An 18,532-nucleotide genomic window follows, 5' to 3' on the forward strand; every position below is an offset into this window, starting at 1 on the left:
CTGATGTGTACTGTATCAGGAATTATTTCCGCAAGGCCAATAAGGGCAACATTGAAAAGAGTCGGGCTGAGAACTCCTCCTTGAGGCACTCCACGGACCACAGCGTGTCTTGTCGTTTCGCCATCATTCGTGGACATGAAGACTGTACGACCATTTAGGTAATTATCAATCCACATGTAGAGACGGCCGCCGATGCCTAAATTACTGAGGGCATCAAGAATGGCTTCGTGCAGTACATTGTCATAGGCTCCTTTTATGTCTAAGAAAACTGCTCCTACAAGGCGGTGTCGCTTCTTTTCGTGTTCGATCGTGGACACGAGGTCAATGACCCCATCTATTGCAGACCGGCCACGTCTAAATCCGGTCATCATTTCAGGATAAAGCTCATTCTTTTCCATGAACCATTCTAATCTAGTGAGCACCATCCGTTCCATCACCTTACCGACACAGCTAGCTAAAGCTACTGGCCGGTAAGATGACATTTCGTAAGGCGATTTTCCTGGCTTTAGGAGGGCGACCAAACGGCTGGTTTTCCACTGCTTCGGGACTGTACTGGATGACCACGTGGCGTTATAGTATGACAGCAGGACTTTCCGACCTTCCATCCCAAGGTGGCACAAAGCAGTATACGAAATACCGTCAGGTCCAGGGGCAGAAGAACGTCTCGACGCAGCAAGTGCAGCTTCCAATTCCGGCATCGTGAAAGGAAGGTCAAGACGATCATCTTTAGGAGGTAGCACGGGTCGATCCAATGTTGGACATGCTGAAGCATCGGTACGGGTGACTCTCTTACAGAAGTCTTCGGCAACCTGCACTTCCGTCAGAGATTGGTGAAGTGCTAGAGCACGGAAAGGATGTTTTTGCTGAGGAGGGGCACGAAGGCTTCGTACTATCTGCCAGATCCTAGAAAGTGGCTTTCGAGGATCTAGAGACGAACAGAAGGTCCTCCACCGTTGTTTTCCCATTTTTTGAAGGTGACGCCGTATTTTTCGTTGAGCTCGTCGACATAAAGCAAGGTCTACTGACGATTGAGTTCTCCTAACCTTCCTTTCCGCTCTCCGACGGATCGCTCGGAGCCGTTCATATTCAATATCAATCGCCGTTCTGGATGTAGGTGCACTGATGAACTTAGTTGTCTTCTGCACTGATGATACAATAATGTCTTCTATATCAGATGGTGAAGTGATGTCTCCACAGTACTCTTCGACAGATGTAGTGAATGCGGACCAATCGAATGCCGGCCACGGCGGCCGCATTTCGATGGGGGCGAAAACACCCGTGTACTTAGATTTAGGTGCACGTTAAAGAACCCCAGGTGGTCGAAATTTCCGGAGTCCCCCACTACGGCGTGCCTCATAATCAGAAAGTGGTTTTGGCACGTAAAGCCCCATAATTAAAAAAAAAAAAAGCAGTGAAAGTCGCGAATAGATCGCGGCCAAGCGCATCTTTCACTACACCGTGGGAAGATCCAGCTCACTGCGCGCCCGTAACAGCAGCTGACGCATGCGCGACAGTATGGTCGAATGCCGAATCAGCGTTGCCACATGTTGCTCGATTTCTTTTTACTCTAACTGTCGCTAGTCAACCGCGTGGCGCATTGCCACTTGTTTGTCTCGTCTGTAAATTTGGGCTGTATACGCTACAGTAATTATCGAACCCAAGTAGCTGAGACGAAACCGTTGCTGGCTTAATTCGTGTCCCTTCTAGCGGGAGTCGCAGACGCGCTGCGACAGCGCGGCTCGCTCAGGCGCGGGAGGCGCACCTCAGCGGACGCGAGCGTGCTGCGCGCGGCGGCCGGAGCAAGTTGGCTTGGAGCTCGCGAGGCTTCTGGGCCGCCGCGGCAAGAGGCGCTGGCCGCGGGGCTCGACAAGCCGCTTCTTCGGCACGGAGGGGGCCGCCCGTCAGTACGCCAGTTGGTCTGGAGGAGGAGCCCTTGACCCAATGCTGCGCCGTGGCCGCCGGCTACACGCGACTGCCCCTTATGCCGCCAAACGTTACGAGGCACCCAGCGGAGCCCGGCCCGTGTTGCTTATTGCATTTCGTGTCCTTTATTGACCCCAGCCCGAGTACGGTTATACCCCTTCATTCAGAATTGGACGGGAGCGAAGGGTGGTCGGTTGGGTGGCGTCGAGCGCAAGGTCTAGCGCTTGATGAGCGTTCTGGCTGCTGTTGCATTTTTTTTTCCTCGCGAAAGACGTCTTTTTTTTCCTCGCGAAAGACATCTTGTAGCGAGTCGAATTTTCGCGTTTCTGAACGTTGAATAAGGTATAGTGACGAAGGCTTTGGAGCTTTGGAATGCCTGGACCATCAAACTAATCTGTAATATGGATAATCCATTAAACCGCTGGTGCCAGGCGCTCTACTGTCAGGTAGTCTCTCGCATGCTATGAAATGAGCGAGAAGAATCTTTGGAACCGAATGTCTCGGATTCTAGTCAAGTAACCTGCATACAAAGCCAATAATATACACCGAAACCGAGGAAAGCATGACTGAGATTAACTTTCCTTTTACTTTAACAATTTGCCAACACGCCCAGTTTGTTTTCGTTGATTTCTTCTTGAGCCAGCCGTCAATTAGCAACACAAAAAGTGAATAAATTGAAGGCAACCTTCATAATATTGACGAAGGGAAACAAAATCGGAAGACATGCTGCTGGTGTTAGCCATACCCATGATCTTTTCAATGTCATTTGAGCTACAACGGCGGCTCATGTCTTCATCGGTGTTGTCATGATCAGTGGTCGTCCTCACTTTATCCCCATCCACTGGCACTGATCCATTTCTGAGCCGTATTTATTCTCCGTGAACTATTCTCCGTCCGTTATATATCTATAGCTTAAGAATACGAGAATATGTCTAAATATGACATATTGAAGGAGGAATAGCCTGATCGGATGTGATGCTTAGACAATATCGGCAACTGAGACGCACCGTCGCCATATTAGTGTTGCTTTTTCTACCCGGCTCGTCTATTGTCGATGGTGAAGCACCGTTGGTCAGCGCCGATGATTTTATTAAAATTGAAAGGCTTTGTCAATTAGCTTCGCTCTTTATTTTCTTTTTTCTTTGTGACAGAATGCTTGGTCCTTGTTAGGAATCAATAAGAACTTTTTGTGTTTCTGAATCGCTGTAGCACCTCCAGCGAAGATGCTAGACGCAAGACGTTATACGCAGGCTACCTGCAGCCCTTCGTCCCGGTCTAGTTTTTTCAGCGATAGACGAAGCCGAGAGGAGAGCCACAACACAGAAAGGGAATGCTAAACTCTCTCCTGCGGCACCCCTGTCCCAGTCCTCGCAATTTTAACCTGCGCTCTCCCCTTCCTCCCCAGATGGTAAGCATCAATAGGGGAGCGCGTGCTCTTTTGCACTAAATAAATCATTTTCGTCATCATCAGTTGCAAGGGGGGTCAAAACGGGGTCAGAACCTTCTTCCATAACCGGCACTACTATATGTGTACTTTTTCGACACTGTTCTTACTAAGGCTTTTCCCCCTTGGAGTCCTCTGGAGTCCTTAGACTCTACAGGTAGCATTTCACATTAGCTTGAATGTTTCCTGAAAAAAAAAAGAAAAAAAAGGGGGATAAAAAAGTTTCTTTTTTTTTCCGAGAAGAGCAATCGAATCCGAGGGGCTAGGTTTTTTGTTAGTCACGCCCATATGAAGAAACACACTTAAGCCAATGAAAGCATAAGGCAAACTACTTGTTACGCTTAATTGAAATTGAGAAATAATAAGGTAAAGAGAAATGAAAGCGGAGGAACAGATAAATTGTCGCAGGCGGGAGCTGAACTCACGTCTTCCGCATTGCGTGTGGTGCTTTACCAAAATAAAGCGCGACAAATATTTACCCGGGCAAACTTTCGTAGACATTTTCTTGGCAGAAAAGACCCAAGTACACGAAAGTATCACGAGATCCTTAACGCGACACATTCGTCCTTGCCAGCATGGTATGACGGAAGGTGAAAAATAAAAAGCAAAAAGAAAAATTTTCGCATGCATAGTTTATTCCACTACGTCAACTACTTCAGGCCAACAAATGCGTGTAGAGTGATCCGAAGGAGTCGCCCATTCGTTTAGCTCGATTAGGTGTTTCCGTTTAGCGTCAAAGTGATGGCGACACACGGCAACCTGCCTCTGTGATCCGAACCGCGAGGCCAGTGGACCGTGGTGGTCTTCCATAACCGCCTTGCACAAATTTTGACTCAGATTCAGCGCGAAGTGACCAGGGACAACTTTTATTGTTTCGTTTTTGTGGTATTTACGCTGACGTGTGAAGCAGCCCAATATCTAGAGAAGCACTAGTTTTTCCGAATCGTCACAAAGGCAAAGTTGCGGTAAGCCTGATTGGTGCGTTACACAACAGTTCAGAGAGAGAGAGAGAACGAACAGGTAAGAAATGTCAGGAAGGTAAATCAGTGGAAAATTGGTTAGCTATCCTGGGCCAGGGAAGTGGATGTAAAAATTGAAAGAGGAAGGGTAGGCGAGAGAGAAGGAAGGACAGCGAGAGCGAGAAAGTCCAGTTCTGTCTAGCCGGTGAGCACCTCTTCCAATTGTACGTAATGAAAAGGTAGAAAGCAGTAATTTAAGCGATAAACACAATGCACGAGTCGATTTAACGCATGTAGTTCGCTTCCTTATAACAGTGAAATGAGGATACCTTATTTTAAATGTTACTTCGGTCTCTGAGGGCAGTATGCAGTACGTACGACTATATGGGCGCCAATTTGACTTCATTGCCGCCTCGCATTCAAAGGACATGCGTGCCTTAAACGGAAATTATGATATATATATATATATATATATATATATATATATATATATATATATATATATATATATATATATATATATATATATATGCAGATTCCAAATAATTGAGGCGTAATCGAGGGTTGCTCGGATAAGGGAAGTGTATGCACGAAGTCTTGTGTCACTGTTTGCAAGGTACAGACGGCGCTTTAAAAAGCCAAGTCTTTTGAGTGCCTTGTTAGTAATATGCTCAACATGCATGGCCCAGCTTAAATCAGAAGTAAGAATAACGCCCAGGGATTTAAAAGAAGAGGTTCGTTCGAGTATGCAATTGCGTAGAGTGTATACGTTGGACGGAAAGCTTAACTTCGAAGGAAATGTCATGACCTTACTTTTATCTGCATTAATTTCCATGTTTCATACGCGACACCACTCAGCTAATGTGGTTAAATCTTTTTGTAATATGGCAACATTATCAGGAGTGGTTATCTGTCCATAAATTACACAATCATCGGCAAACAGCCGTACTGTTGGATTTATATTGATAGCTATGTCATTAATTTATATAAGGAATAATAATGGGCCTAACACTGACCCTTGAGGCACCTCTGACCTGACGCGGCTTATTAATAGTTACTGATTGAGAGCGACCAGATAAGAACTCGTTAATCCTCTGGGTAGTTTTTTTCATCTAACTTAAGGCTGCTTATTTTCATGATTAGCCGTTTATAGGGAACACGATCGAAGGCTATCGAGAAGACAATAAATATTGCGTCAGTAAAAAGCAAATTGGGCAAAGAGTCATTTAGGTCAGTGGTTAGTTCGAACAACTGCGTTTGGCAAGACCGTTTGTATCTGAAGCCATGCTGATTTTTGAATAACAGATTATTTGCATTAAGATGACCCATAATGTGGCAGTAAATTATGCGCTCAAGGAGTTTACAATAAACTGACGTCAGTGAAATCGGGCGGTAATAGCTTGGACATGAGGGCTCACCAGATTTAAATACGGGTATGATATGGCAAGACTTCCAATCATCTGGAACACGGCCGGTATCCAGTGATTTTTGGAAAATTAAACACAGTAAGAACGATGATACGTGGGAACTTGGTTTTAGTAGTTTTGAGCTGATGCCGTCCGGTCCAGGACTGGAACTAAGTGGGAGCCTGTCAATAATCCGTGATACACCTGCTGCAGTAACGGTGATGGGCTCCCTTGGGTGAGTTATCGTAGTAAGAGAGACGGTACAAAACTGGTCGAGTGGTGGTTCGTCGGTAAAAGCTTGACTGAAAGTATTGTCCAAGAGGTCACCACATGCTTCATTGGGCACAATGCAGCCATCTGCGTCCTTTGGGGTTATTACATGTGTCCGTATCTTTAGGGTTAATTACACGCCAAAACTTTTTTGGATTGGATTTTAACAAAGTGGGCAGGGTATAATTGAAATAATGACCCTTAGCTTCTTGAATTGTTTTTTCTGATTCACGAGATAATTCTTTATATTTTTTCCACGCATAATCAGTTTTGGTTCGCGAGGCCTTTTTATACGCTCTTTTGTTTTTATTCAGGCAATGTTTGACTTTCTTTGTAAACCAGGGAACATTTGTTCTTGATGTGAATGAAATCTCAGGGATGCACGTATTTCCGATTTTCTTAAGGAAGTAACGGAACACAATCCAATTGTCATTAGTTGCACGATTAATAAATTCGTTTGAAAAGGAGCTTGCAATCTCGGTTAGCATGCTATTCATTTTTCCACAATCTGCCTTTTTGTAATTAAGTATGCGATTTAGCTTTGTTGGCTTATTAGGAAGTGGGAGTGGGTGCGAACAATGTACTACATGGTCACTAATTTCGTCAAGAACGTGAACTGCAGCATTAGTTGCATTGTTCGTTAGGACTAAATCGAGGGTGCGTTCGCCTCGTGTCGGTTCCTTTACCAACTGTGTTAAGTGAAACAAGTTTAATGTTTTAAGGAAGTAAAATACCTCGAGCCGGGCGGGTGTTAATGGCGATGATGGCGTTGTCCAGTTAATAGCGGGGCAGTTAGTCGCCGCCAAGTAACAAAACACACTGAGAAAATTTGTTATAAACAAATTTAAACACACTGGTCATGTGATAAACAAAATCGGGTTTGCTGTCAAGAGGCCGATAACACACGCCGATAATGCACGTGCGGCCTTCAAATCGCGTTTTTACAAACAGCAAGCTCAAGAGGGGTATCAATAACTGCAAGAGAAGGTTGATAAATGGCCCTTATTGCTATCAAGACACCACCTCTTCTAGACAAAGTTCTATCTTTACGAAATACTGAGAAGTAATCAGGAAGCAGTAACTCGCTATTGCGTATGTCGCCCCGGAGCCAAGTTTCTGTGCCTAGTATATCAGCAGAGCACGTGTGAACTATTGAAAGTAATGGATCAACCTTACTTATAATGCTGCGAAAGTTATCCAGAAGAATAGATAAGTTATGTACCCTTCTTCTAACAGGCTCAATTGGTACAGTTTGACAATCTGAGGTGCGTGGTTCCGGTGTGTCTGCCTGAACTACACGGGCGGAAATCGCGTCATAGCAGTAGATGTGCCATTCAAGCTTCAGTTTGTTATATCGTATCGTGTAGTGGTCGTCCTTCCCTTTATATTGTTTAGTTAAGTCACGCAGCATTTTCCTTGCAAACTGTATTTTGGTGGAAAAATCTTCCTCAAGCAAGATCTTAGGTTCAACATCTTTGAGTTTATGCGCATTGCGAAGAAGTGTGTCTTTCGTCTTGAAATTTAGGAACTTTATAAATAACGGACGCGTAAAATCAGGTCGAGGCTGCCCGATTCGATGCGCGCGTTCAATGTCTTCAGTGTGCAAGGTTATGTTTAGGTGAGTGGAACAGAAATCTCTAATTTCTCGCTAGCCTCATAGTCCTCCTTCTCAACTTCAGCTAAACCTTTGATAAGCAGATTGTTTCTTCGAGAACGATTATTGAGGCAGCTTCGGCACGAACTTCGACGCAACTCTCTTCATGGCCAAATCTTCGGTCATAATGGAATGTGCAGAAAAAGTGCCGATGCCCATCTCTTCCGCAATTTCTCGGATAGCCACACGCCGGTCCCGCCTCACCACAGCGTTCACTTCGACAATGACCTGGTCATTTCGGCATGTTGATGGCCGACCGGAGCGCGGCTCGCTCTCCACCGATGTGCGGCCGTCTTTGAACCGGTTGTACCACTCCTTAATCTGTGTGCTGCTCATAGCATCGTCACCAAAAGCCGTCTGAATCTTCCGAATGGTTTCCACTTGGCTGTCGCCCAGTTTGTGGCAAAATTTGATGCAGTAGCGCTGCTCCAGTCGCCCGGCCATTTTCCTTGCAATAAAAAACCGACGAGAGCACTGCGCACTACCTCACTCAAACGCTGCGTCCCAGCGAATGACGCTATCGGCAGGCGGGAAAAAAATTCGCACATGCGCACGAAGGTTCAAAGTCGGCTGATCCAAGCGCGCTCAATTGTTTCATATCCATCAGGTGTTCGCAAAAAATATATATAATAAGGTCGGATACTTTTCTAACGGACCTCGTATCGATAAACGCGATTGTGTACTAAGATGTTTCCAAATGAGTTGCTTTATCTGTCCTCACAAGAATGCGAAGATGCTAATAATTCTGCCGGTTGCGCTGGCGTCGCGCGGCAAGTCGTTGCGGCAAGGCGTTGCGGCAAGGCGTTGCGTCTGCAAATTCATCAGAACAAAAGGTACGCGCAGCTAAATCGAATAAACAGTCAATACGCTGTGAAACTATATCACACCACCATACCAACCAACCAGGCAACCGTCGAGCAGTGGGAGGCCCACCTGACGAGCCCGAGCCCTGAAGGCCAGCATCGCCTGGTGAGCTGGGCCAAGCTCTCGGCTCAGGCCCACGGCATCCTGGACTAAGGACGCCGCCCACGTCGCATGATTTCGCCGTCAGCTGATTTCTATGAGTAAAGTTTATTCCTCCTCCTCCTCCTCCTCCTCCGACACCATAGAACGGCAACCGCAAGTATCGCGGTGGCTATGAACGGTATATGGCATGCGATTCACAAAATGGCTGTGTTGGCGTGTTTTTCAACTATACGCACTGTTTTTTTTTTAAGTATTTGTCGAAAAAAATTCCAAGTCGCGGCGTGCCAGTCCAGAGCTTCCACCCGCCTCGTGACGTGCCTGTGAAACTTTCACTGCTCCGAAGCTGATTGAGGCGTGCTGCTCAGCTCCCGCCCCCGTGCTTCGGAGCTATAACGGTTATTATAGGAGACCCACCATACGCGTGGCCCAGTGACAGGCTATGCGGATACCATGGTGACAGCAGTATACTTTGCAGCTGACAGAAAGAAAAAAAAAACGCGAATCAACAACTACAGGCTCCCAAGAGGAGCTGTGGTTGCCTCCACTGACTCCTGCCCATGCATGGCCGTGGGCTATTGCGCATATTATGCTGGAACGTGCGCTCGCCCGCGCAAATACTTACGCCAATGAGGAGCAGCAGGCACCCCAACCGGAGAAAGATCATGACGGTCTGAACGGTGGTGTTTGCCAACCACGACGCGGACAGGTTCGCAGCTGGTCCAAACGTCGCTGTTGATCGGAGGCTCTCCTCCTCCCTTCTGCTGCTGTGGCTGCAAAATCCGGAAAGGAAAGCAGTGAGCTGAAGGAAAACCGCAGGAACGCAAAAGTTCGGATACTTGTTCTTGGCAAGAAACTGTCACCAACCGCGTTGCCAGAGTTTGCAGGTAATTTTAATGTCAGCGTGTTACTATTCTGATGGTCTGCATCGGCGTTTCGAAAGCCGCCTTTTCCTTTTCTTTATTTATGTGAAACAATTGTAAAAGAATCGGAAGGTGTGCGTTCACGAAGGGAAAACATGCCAAGGTGACGTGTGATGAGACTGTCAATGCGCTGCTGTTCAATTCCGGCCATGTCCGGCCGCTATTAAATTACGCTGCCGACTTGGCGATCAAGACGATTACGTAAGTGTAGGTGGTGCCTGTTATGCAGCGTTCCTCGTTGAGCCAAGGACATTGACTGTTACCGCCACAAAACCTTCGCAACTATTGCTGGATAAAATTAGGCAACACGGCTTAATTCGTTTTCTTTTTCAGTAGCAGGAGAGGGAAAGAAACAAGCCGTCTCAGCATCAACCTTAGCATTGATTTGTAGAACACGAAATGGGCATCAAATCAATGTTGGCCCACGCGAGAGTAGTCATGAAGTGGGTGCGCTTTTTTATAGCCACATCTACACTATAGATGTACGCATGCGCTTTGCGCATAACCATGCCATCATCACGTGGGGCCGCAAGCTTTAGAGAAACAGCTTTGTTTCTATTAGCTACAACGTTTTACCTACAAGCGCACTCACCTGGCTCGCGTTCGAACGATATGGCGTGAGCGCGTTACGTGGTACGTGAGCTCGTTGCGCTTTTTTTCGTTCCCGTTGTATTGTCTTACCACGGGGACGAAGAAAGCTCGCGTGGACTCTGTTCACGTCAGTAAGACAGGAGGCCGGACTGCAGAGGAGCAGTAGTGCACGTGATACGAGACAAAGCAAACGGTGTTATTGGTACGCGTTTTTCTCTCGTGAACGATGCGCTTCAGTGCGCGAGAGACGCGAGTACTATGCTGTCAGCCCCCCACGCACCCACCACCTTTGCAGCCAACCCTGCTTTTCTTTTTGGCTCACCCACCCTCTGCAACCCCCCCCCCCCCCCCCGTGTGTGTGTGTGTGTGTGTGTGACGCTGCCCCCGGGGTTTGCGTGTATGTCAGGCTGCTGTCTTGTTTTCTTGTATTGTGTCTCATTAGTTTTTTTTTTTCTTTTTTTAATGCCTTCATTCCTTCCTTCCGCACAGCGCGTGTTTCGGGGGAAGAGGGGGGGGGGGGGGGAGTGAGCGCTCCTTCGTACACAAGTTGATCGCTGCGCTGAAGTTCGTGCAAGAAAACGAAGCGAAACGGAAGAGACATGGAGTAGGCCATTATATAAGTGGCGCCGGGAGAGAAAAGAAGTGACCTAGTTCGCAAGCTCGCGGCCAGTTGCAGGTTAGGTTTGCGCAAATATAGTTTCATCGCTCTTCTCTCGTTCTTATCGTTTCGTCCGTTCCGTGCTTTTTCTCTTTATTTTTCGTTCTTTCTTCTCGGAGGCCGAGGGAAACGTCTGCACGGCGGCGGCCCTCTTGAAACAGATCCGGGAGGGGGCAGACGCGCCGCTTAATGACAGCCGGGACGCCGGCATGACCGGCGCTCGCGTCGTCCCCTCACGCGAAGAGCGCGGCGCGTTCCTCTCGGACCTCGTACATCGGGCCCTCCGGTGGCCCTAATAGGCGCGGCGCGGAAGACGGCGGCGCCCTCCTCCTCCGTGGGGCAAGCGTCTAGCAGATTCGGCCGGATGCCGCTATAGCTCTGCCAGCCGCGATTCTCAGCTGTCAGCGTCGAGCTAGAGCGGCGCGACTAGCAGATTTTACCTTTTCCATGTTTTCCTAGCACCGCCAGCAGTAATAATGCAAAGAAAGGCGGCAGGCAGGAGGAGAGCCGCCTCTTCTAGCACGCATAGCACATATAGATTCGCTTTTTCGGCGCCGCAGTCACGCCTGTTGCCTGCATGTGCAGAGATGCGCAGACGTGCTGTGAGAATGCATGCTTCGCAGAGAAGAAACGTACGTGTATGGGGAGGCGACGGACTGCACGTGCGCGCGTGTGACGATTGGATATATACAGGGTTATCGCATAGGGACCGCGTGACTACTTGGAACCTCACACGAAAAAAAGTAAGAGAGGGAAAGATGGATTGCTGAAACGAATAGGGCATGCCGCCAGCCGATGACTGCACGTTAAGTGCAGTCACTCACGTGCGCCAGTATGCTGTGTCTGTCCGGCTGTGGACGCAAGGAAGTGCATAGTGCACGCAGGAATTAATCCCATACTCTTCCACGTACGCACGTACACCTTCCTTGTCTTTTCGTGGCCCCGCTGTTGGCTTTTGTTTCCCCTTACCCGTAGCTTCCGTTTTTCCGAGCGTTGAAACTCTAAATGATAGGCTGGCTTGGAATGACGTAACTTGGAAGTGGTTCTCGCAAAATCTATACCTGCGCAAACAAAGAACCTCTCTATGTACGATGTTTGGCTAGTTTGTTTGGGTTCAACATTATGCAAAGAGTGCTGCATCTAGTAAGTATAAGCAAGTGTTCGCAAGAAGGGCGCACATTTAGTCCGCCCTTCATGACTAACAGTTTGGATATTTAGACAAATGGCACCCCGTGTCACCTTTACGCTCACTAGTCAGCTTTAGAATTATTCGTTTTGTTCACTGTTAACTGATTAGGAACTTCTTCTGTGTCTCCTTGTTTTACTTGGTTTTTACGGGTTTTTGGAATTGTCAGCATTTCATAAGATTTCCCGCCTGCCGTGGTAGCTTAGCGGCTGTGGTGTTGCGCTGCTAAGCACGAGGTCGCGGGATCGAACCCCAGCCGCGGCGGCCGCGTTTCGATAGGGGCTAAATGCAAGAACGCCCGTGTCCTGTGCATTGGGGGCACGTTAACGATCCCCGCCTGGTGCTCAAAATTAATCCGGAGTTCCCCATTACGGCGTGCCTGATAATCAAGTCGTGGTTTTCGCGCGTAAATCTCCAGAATTTAATTTAACATTTAATTATAAGATTTCTTAATTGACGGCTGGCCTTATCTTTAGGCTTGTGTCTATTTTCTTTTAGATTTGTTTGGCTTTAACGGTGCATTTCATTTAGCGCTGCGCTTTCCGATCCTGGTTGCGCTAATGTGCTTGTAGCATTCTTGTGCATGCTATATATGCCAATTTCTTCAAATAATTACCGCGATAATTCAACGCTCGTGCCGTCTCTCTCTCTCTCTCTCTCTTTGTATTTTGTGCTCCTATGCAATGCAGTACGATGTCATTTCTCCGTAATGCGCTTATCCGCATAAATACGTGGCGCTGAACGTTGCTGCTCGCCACTGCAGCAGTCAGAACGCGATAACCGGAGCAAGAATCGAGGATATAGAACAATTGGCTCCTTGCCCTAATTACTCTCATAGGAAAACTCCCGGTAGCTGCCTTATATAAGCGTCACGTCACGCCTGAGTTCTACATCAACACAGTTGGCCTGCCTGTTGCTCGCACGTATTTATTGTCGTCGTGGTTCTTATACGTAGTTCGCCGAATCGCAGACGCGTCGGTACTTGTGCAGCCTAATGAGGGAGTCATCCTATCTGCCCACAGCACAAAGCTCGCCTCGGAAAAATAAAAGGGCGATTTTTTTTTCTGTATTCTTCCTCTCTGAACGGCTAAGTTCCGTACAGCTCAAGCCGACCTGCTTCCTTAATGATCGGCACACATTATGCGTCCGCGCGAAGGAAGAATATGCCTTTTGCGCCAAAACGGGTCATTTCGTATATAGCGTCGCGTGCAAATATTGTTAAGAACGGCCCGATGACGTGAAAGTTTTGCCTGCCAGTTGCGCCAACGGGCGTCATCTTTTCCTGGAGGGCCGCCGCCAACATCTAGCCACGGCGTCACCTCGTCGCCATTGTAACTAAACGGCCTCGCCGTTGTGACTGAATGAGTTCGGCGAAGCAGGCTTTGTGTGCAACACGACAACGCCGCCCTGTTATGCTATGGGTGGGGGAGTTGCCGCGGGAACGTCGACGAAGGCCCCTTCCCACGGGCCGACCAAGACGCAGGACAATGACGCGCTACCCGGGTCAGCTCCGAGTTCTACGAAGCCCCTCTGACGTCGGCTCCGGACCGTGCACCTGTGTGTGTGTGTGTGTGTGTGTGTGTGTGTGTGTGTGTGTGTGTGTGTGTGTGTGTGTGTGTGTGTGTGTAAGCTGGCCCGGGGAGAGGCGGCGTGTTTACAATGACTGGATGAACGTTTCCGTCCCCTTGGAATCAAGGGGGGGGGGGCCAAGTGCTTATAAGCCGCTGTTGTGCGGATGCTCGACACACTTTCTTAAGCGGTCATGTTAGACTGAGACACTCTCTCAAGCAGTCGTGTTAGACTGACGTACTTTCTCTCGCAGTCATGCTAGACTGATGAACTGCATGTAAATACTGTAAAGAAACCCGTATTCCTCGTTCTCTATGAGAAGCAGTCCTTCCCTTCATCAACGTCCTCAGCGTGGATAAATTGCACGACGGCATGGGCCAGCTACCTTCTAATTCATGCCGGACTCCAATCTTGACAACTGGTTACAGAACGGTGGGATTGAGCCCCCAATCCTGACATTATATATATCCGAACTATCACAAAGGGTCAGTACGGCAGGACGGCCTGCCGTACTCACTCTTTGTGAGTACGGCAGTTTTGTTTTGCAACAATCGGCATATATTAGGGCATGATCGCACGCATACATGTTTGTCTTGATCGTGCGTAAGTCGCTCCTGGAATCGTCTGACGCTTGCGTCGCGTGCCAGTTTTGCGCTCGTCGAGACGCTGTGTTAGAGTGCAGTGCTGTCGGGATCGGCACACATATTTTTCGTCACAGGAACGAGATACCTCCAAAGTACGATGCGGCCGTTTTTATGACGGATGAGTGGAAGCCTCAAAACGTGTATACGTAATACATGTATTTATTCAGCTTTTTTTTTTCTTTATTCCGGCTAGCTTGAGTATACCACGCAACTCGTGAAATAATCCAGTTTCCTCGGCCATGTTGCCTCGTTAGACAGATCGATACATCAAGCATTTATCGAATGCTACAGCACCGGTGCGAATGCGACCTCTTTTTTTGTCGACGGCTTTGTTGACATAAAAAAGGCTCAGCGCAGAGGAAATGTGAGTAAGTAAGACCCGTCCTAACTGGTTTGTTGTGCTGACAAGCTAATCGTATCTCTACGGACGTGATTAATCACATATTAATTAGACGTCAGTAATCGAACCTCTGAGAAATAAATTGATCACTGGGGCATTGCGCACATGCGGGGCGTGCCGAACGAGGAGCGGCATGCACAGGTTTCGGAGGAGTGGCCTCTTCGTTCGACCAGCGAATGCAGAGGCGCAGACCGGGGAGAATTGGGACGGCACGTTCTTGTTTCTTAGTTGTTGCCAAGAGCTGCGTGCCTTCAGTTGGTGCTCACTGTGTCGACATGTCTGGCAGTCTGGACGTCGCTAGCATGCGATATTGTAATTGTTATCTTGTTCGTTAATGGCTCCTCTATTAGTGTTTCAGGCTGGGATGAACTTTGGTCATAAATCGAGCTGCAGTGAGCAGTTTATTGACGAGCTGCGGTCATCGACATTATACTTACGTGAAACGGTCACGTTGCGATTTTTAAATGTAATCGCTGTCGATCTGTGGCTAATCCATTTTGTTAAATTTTGTAAGCCCCAGCACATCCTTCATGACGTTCTCCCTAACAGTTAGCCTCCACTGCACGTAAATGAATAATGAGGTTTGGTGCTTGCCCATTTGTCAAACAGACGTAGCGGCGAGATATTAAGATTGCGACAAGCCGCAGATGCCAGCGGCCAATTTGAAACGTCATTGACACCTCAATTGCTGATTTATTTTATTTATTTATTTATTTATTTATTTATTTATTTATTTATTTATTTATTTATTTATTTGGCCAGGATACCCTACGTACGTATATTCTTAAGCGATATGAGGGAGATCAACCACCCGTCGGTTGAGCAAAAGTGACAAGAGCTCGGGCTCGAGATGCTTGCATTTACGTGAAAATAGGTGTACGGGACAGTGGGACTAAATATTAGTACACAGATTTACTTCTTTTTTTGTTTTACTTAGTCCATATAAACTGCGTTTGGGCATTTTGCCACACTTAATTTAAACCTAAAATGATCACATCCTTCAGACTAATTCATTACTAAGCAAGCGACTCCCCTATTGCTGCAGATGTGACTTGCAAGCGTGGTCGCTGTTTCGGATTGTACGAGCTATTTGAAGAGCGCCTTGCCGTCATGTCTGTCAGAATATAATCAGGGAAACGTGGTTGCATAATAAGAACGGGGAATGGAACGGCAACATTGACTGATCGATTTTTTCCTTCCCAAAGATTTAAGAAAACAAGTTACAAACACGACACGAATGCATCTCCTTGGGCAATATGGGCTATAAATTTAAAACAACAACAACAAGGGCAATGCCCACTTACCAGCGCACTGAATCGCCTGCGAGCAGGTGACGCGGCTTTGTGAGGTTATGGTATATACTGGGCAGCTGTAACAACGTGTTGGCAAGGAAGCCGGTGAAGGGCTTTCATTTTGAGAGGCATGGATTGGTTGGTAGCGATGCGTCTGCTTATCTTTTCGGCAATGAATCCCACTTGCTCCACGCGTGACAATGACAGGTGCTTGTTCCCTTAGCGCCATGCGCTCGGTTCTTCTGTCAGACGTTAGCGCGAGAATGGACCAATTAAGGTTTAGCGCCTGTCTTGGTCCTCTTATACGCGTCTCGTGTCGTTTTCTCGACGCATATATAGCGTGTCCCAAGTAACGTTAGCCAAGCTGTTCAACGAAAAAAAAAAAAAAAAAGAGTCTAGGAAACAGGGTGGAAACACGGTGATCTAACACCATAGGTTTTATAATTGTATCTTGCACCGTTTATTTTTTTAATTTTTTTCCCCGTTGAACAGCTTGGCTAACGAGTTGGGTCACACGGTATATATGCGTCGAGCAAACTCATGGTATCGACTGTGGGTTTTTCTTGTTCCCGAGGGGGCTCGCGGTTAATGTTGACCTCTTGGGCTCGATCCTTCGAGCGCGCCTTTTGCAACCAAAAACGCGCAAGCGTTTCTGTTTTTCTGTGCCGCCGTCGCGATGCCACTGCTGTGGTCCGGACTCGGACCCGCGACCTCCTGCTCAGAAGAAGGTCGCCGCGAGGCCGGCGATCCGCTGAAGCTGAACGGCAGCATGAAGGAGGCCGTCTGAAAAATTTATGCTGCTTTTATACAATCAGCAGATGTTAGCTAGTGCACTTTGAGTTGCGACTTCCTCTACGTTATCAGTTGTAGGCACTAATTAATCACGGGCACAGAAGTTCGACATTACAAGTTATGTACAGTTCGAAACCCTGTGGCTACCTTAGCTTGCGCATTTTTCTTTCCGTCCGGCAAAGGAGTAAAGAAGCGAACACTTTGTTTTCTTACAAATATAAATCACTTCGATAAGAATAGTTGCGCCATTCGTAATTTCCGTTCGTGAATTTTAACCATTGAGGAATGCAAATTTTTGTCTACAGAACATGAACTAATCATAGGCCGATTCATTACGCCTACTGCTACTGCACGTCAAACTTTTGTTTCGGAAATTCAGCAAACCTTTTTTTACATACGAAACAAAGCTGCATTAAAACGTTGACCCTAATAAATCGGTTGGTGGGTTGGGTGATCCTATGTGAAATGGCGCAACTCAATGCGGGGGATGGGCCATAAATCGGGCGGTAGTAGAAACAAAACGATATTTTTTGTGTGTAAAGTTAAAGAGAAGATAATAAAAGAATGTTGATGATATTTCAATAAATAGTCGTAACGAAGACGCTCAATGCTCCGAACTACGTTATTCTCAATTTTAACAAATATATTATTTAAGAAATACTGATAATATTTTTATTATTAATAATGCGAAAATAAAGTTACAAAAAAAAACAATAATCTTAGCATGGCAGTCTCTTTGTATTGCTGATGAGATTAAATAGGGCGACAAACAGCGCGTTTGTTTAGAGCGTTCTCCTTGTTCTCGCTATGAACCGAAAGCAGTTCGGCTTTCTCCGTTGTCGCGCCGTGAGGTGTGCACGCAAAACTGACGAGCTCGAGGTCAAGCTCGAACGTTCACTCCGTGGAATGCGTTTAGCACAGTTACAAAAAAAAAAAAATAATTGTCAGCACACATGAAGAAAAAAAAAAAAAAGACATCCGCCGGGAGCGCTTAAAGCGTTCACTGTTGCCTATACGTATATATAGGCTCTATCAGAGAACAAAAGTGCACTTCAACCATTTTTCTGTGGGAAGTCTTAACAATAAACGAAGGTTCTTGAATTAAAAAAAAAACTAAACAAAAAACAAGTGCCCAGAACGGCTTTGGTTACAGCTGTAAGGGCACGCGTTCAGCCTGCTCGCGCACTTAACATGAAACACGGAAATCGTCAACGTTTATTTTTGTCTAATTCTTCATTTTCAGCGTAAGAGCGACCGAAGTCGGTCGGAAATCAACGTGTGAGGTTTAACGTAACGAAGCTGTGTACACCGCGGGTTACCGTACACGAGGTCTCCGGATTAAATTTAACCATCTCGGCTTCTTCAAAGTGCACATAAAGCACGGCGCACGAGCGTTGTCTTTGCACGCCAGCCCCCTTCGAGACGTGACCACAGCGACCGGGAATCGAGCTCTCGACCTCGAGCTCGGCAAAGGAACGTCTATATAGCTACGTTTCACCACCGAGAGGCAATGCTGGGATGCCGAACAACACCAACAAAAAAAGTATGACTTCGAACTTTTCGACGTTACGTGGGTTGCTACGCGCCTTGCTCACGTGCGATAAATTCTTGTTATGCTTCGACTACTTCGCGTGAAGTTAATTTTGTCACGAATCATGCGCATTTACATTTTTTTCTTGCTTACTGTAACTGACGCGCTGTTTCTTTTTCGGCCGCGTATGCATGCAGTGCGCGAAGTCGCTTCAGCACCCATAGGAGGGCATGCTATAGTTTTGAAAAAAAATTATGCTATTACCTTGGTCCGTGCTATCATTCTGAATTAAAAACAGCTTTGTTATCTAGGTTTTTTTTTTTGCGT

The 18,532-nt window shown here is 47.0% G+C and overlaps 1 protein-coding gene across 1 annotated transcript in view; it reads right to left on the reverse strand.

Annotated features, from left to right (window-relative positions):
* LOC142585502 (uncharacterized) overlaps window positions 1–9,387 on the reverse strand; it is a 46,843-nt gene extending 37,456 nt beyond the window's left edge. Inside the window, exon 1 of the mRNA XM_075696297.1 lies at window positions 9,245–9,387. Within this exon, the coding sequence (XP_075552412.1) occupies window positions 9,245–9,286 (42 nt within the window). The 5' untranslated portion in view covers window positions 9,287–9,387. The remainder of the gene's footprint in view (window positions 1–9,244) is intronic.
* Window positions 9,388–18,532: the final 9,145 nt, after the last annotated feature.

Source organism: Dermacentor variabilis, chromosome 1, assembly GCF_050947875.1.
Source record: "Dermacentor variabilis isolate Ectoservices chromosome 1, ASM5094787v1, whole genome shotgun sequence".
NCBI lineage: Eukaryota > Metazoa > Arthropoda > Arachnida > Ixodida > Ixodidae > Dermacentor > Dermacentor variabilis.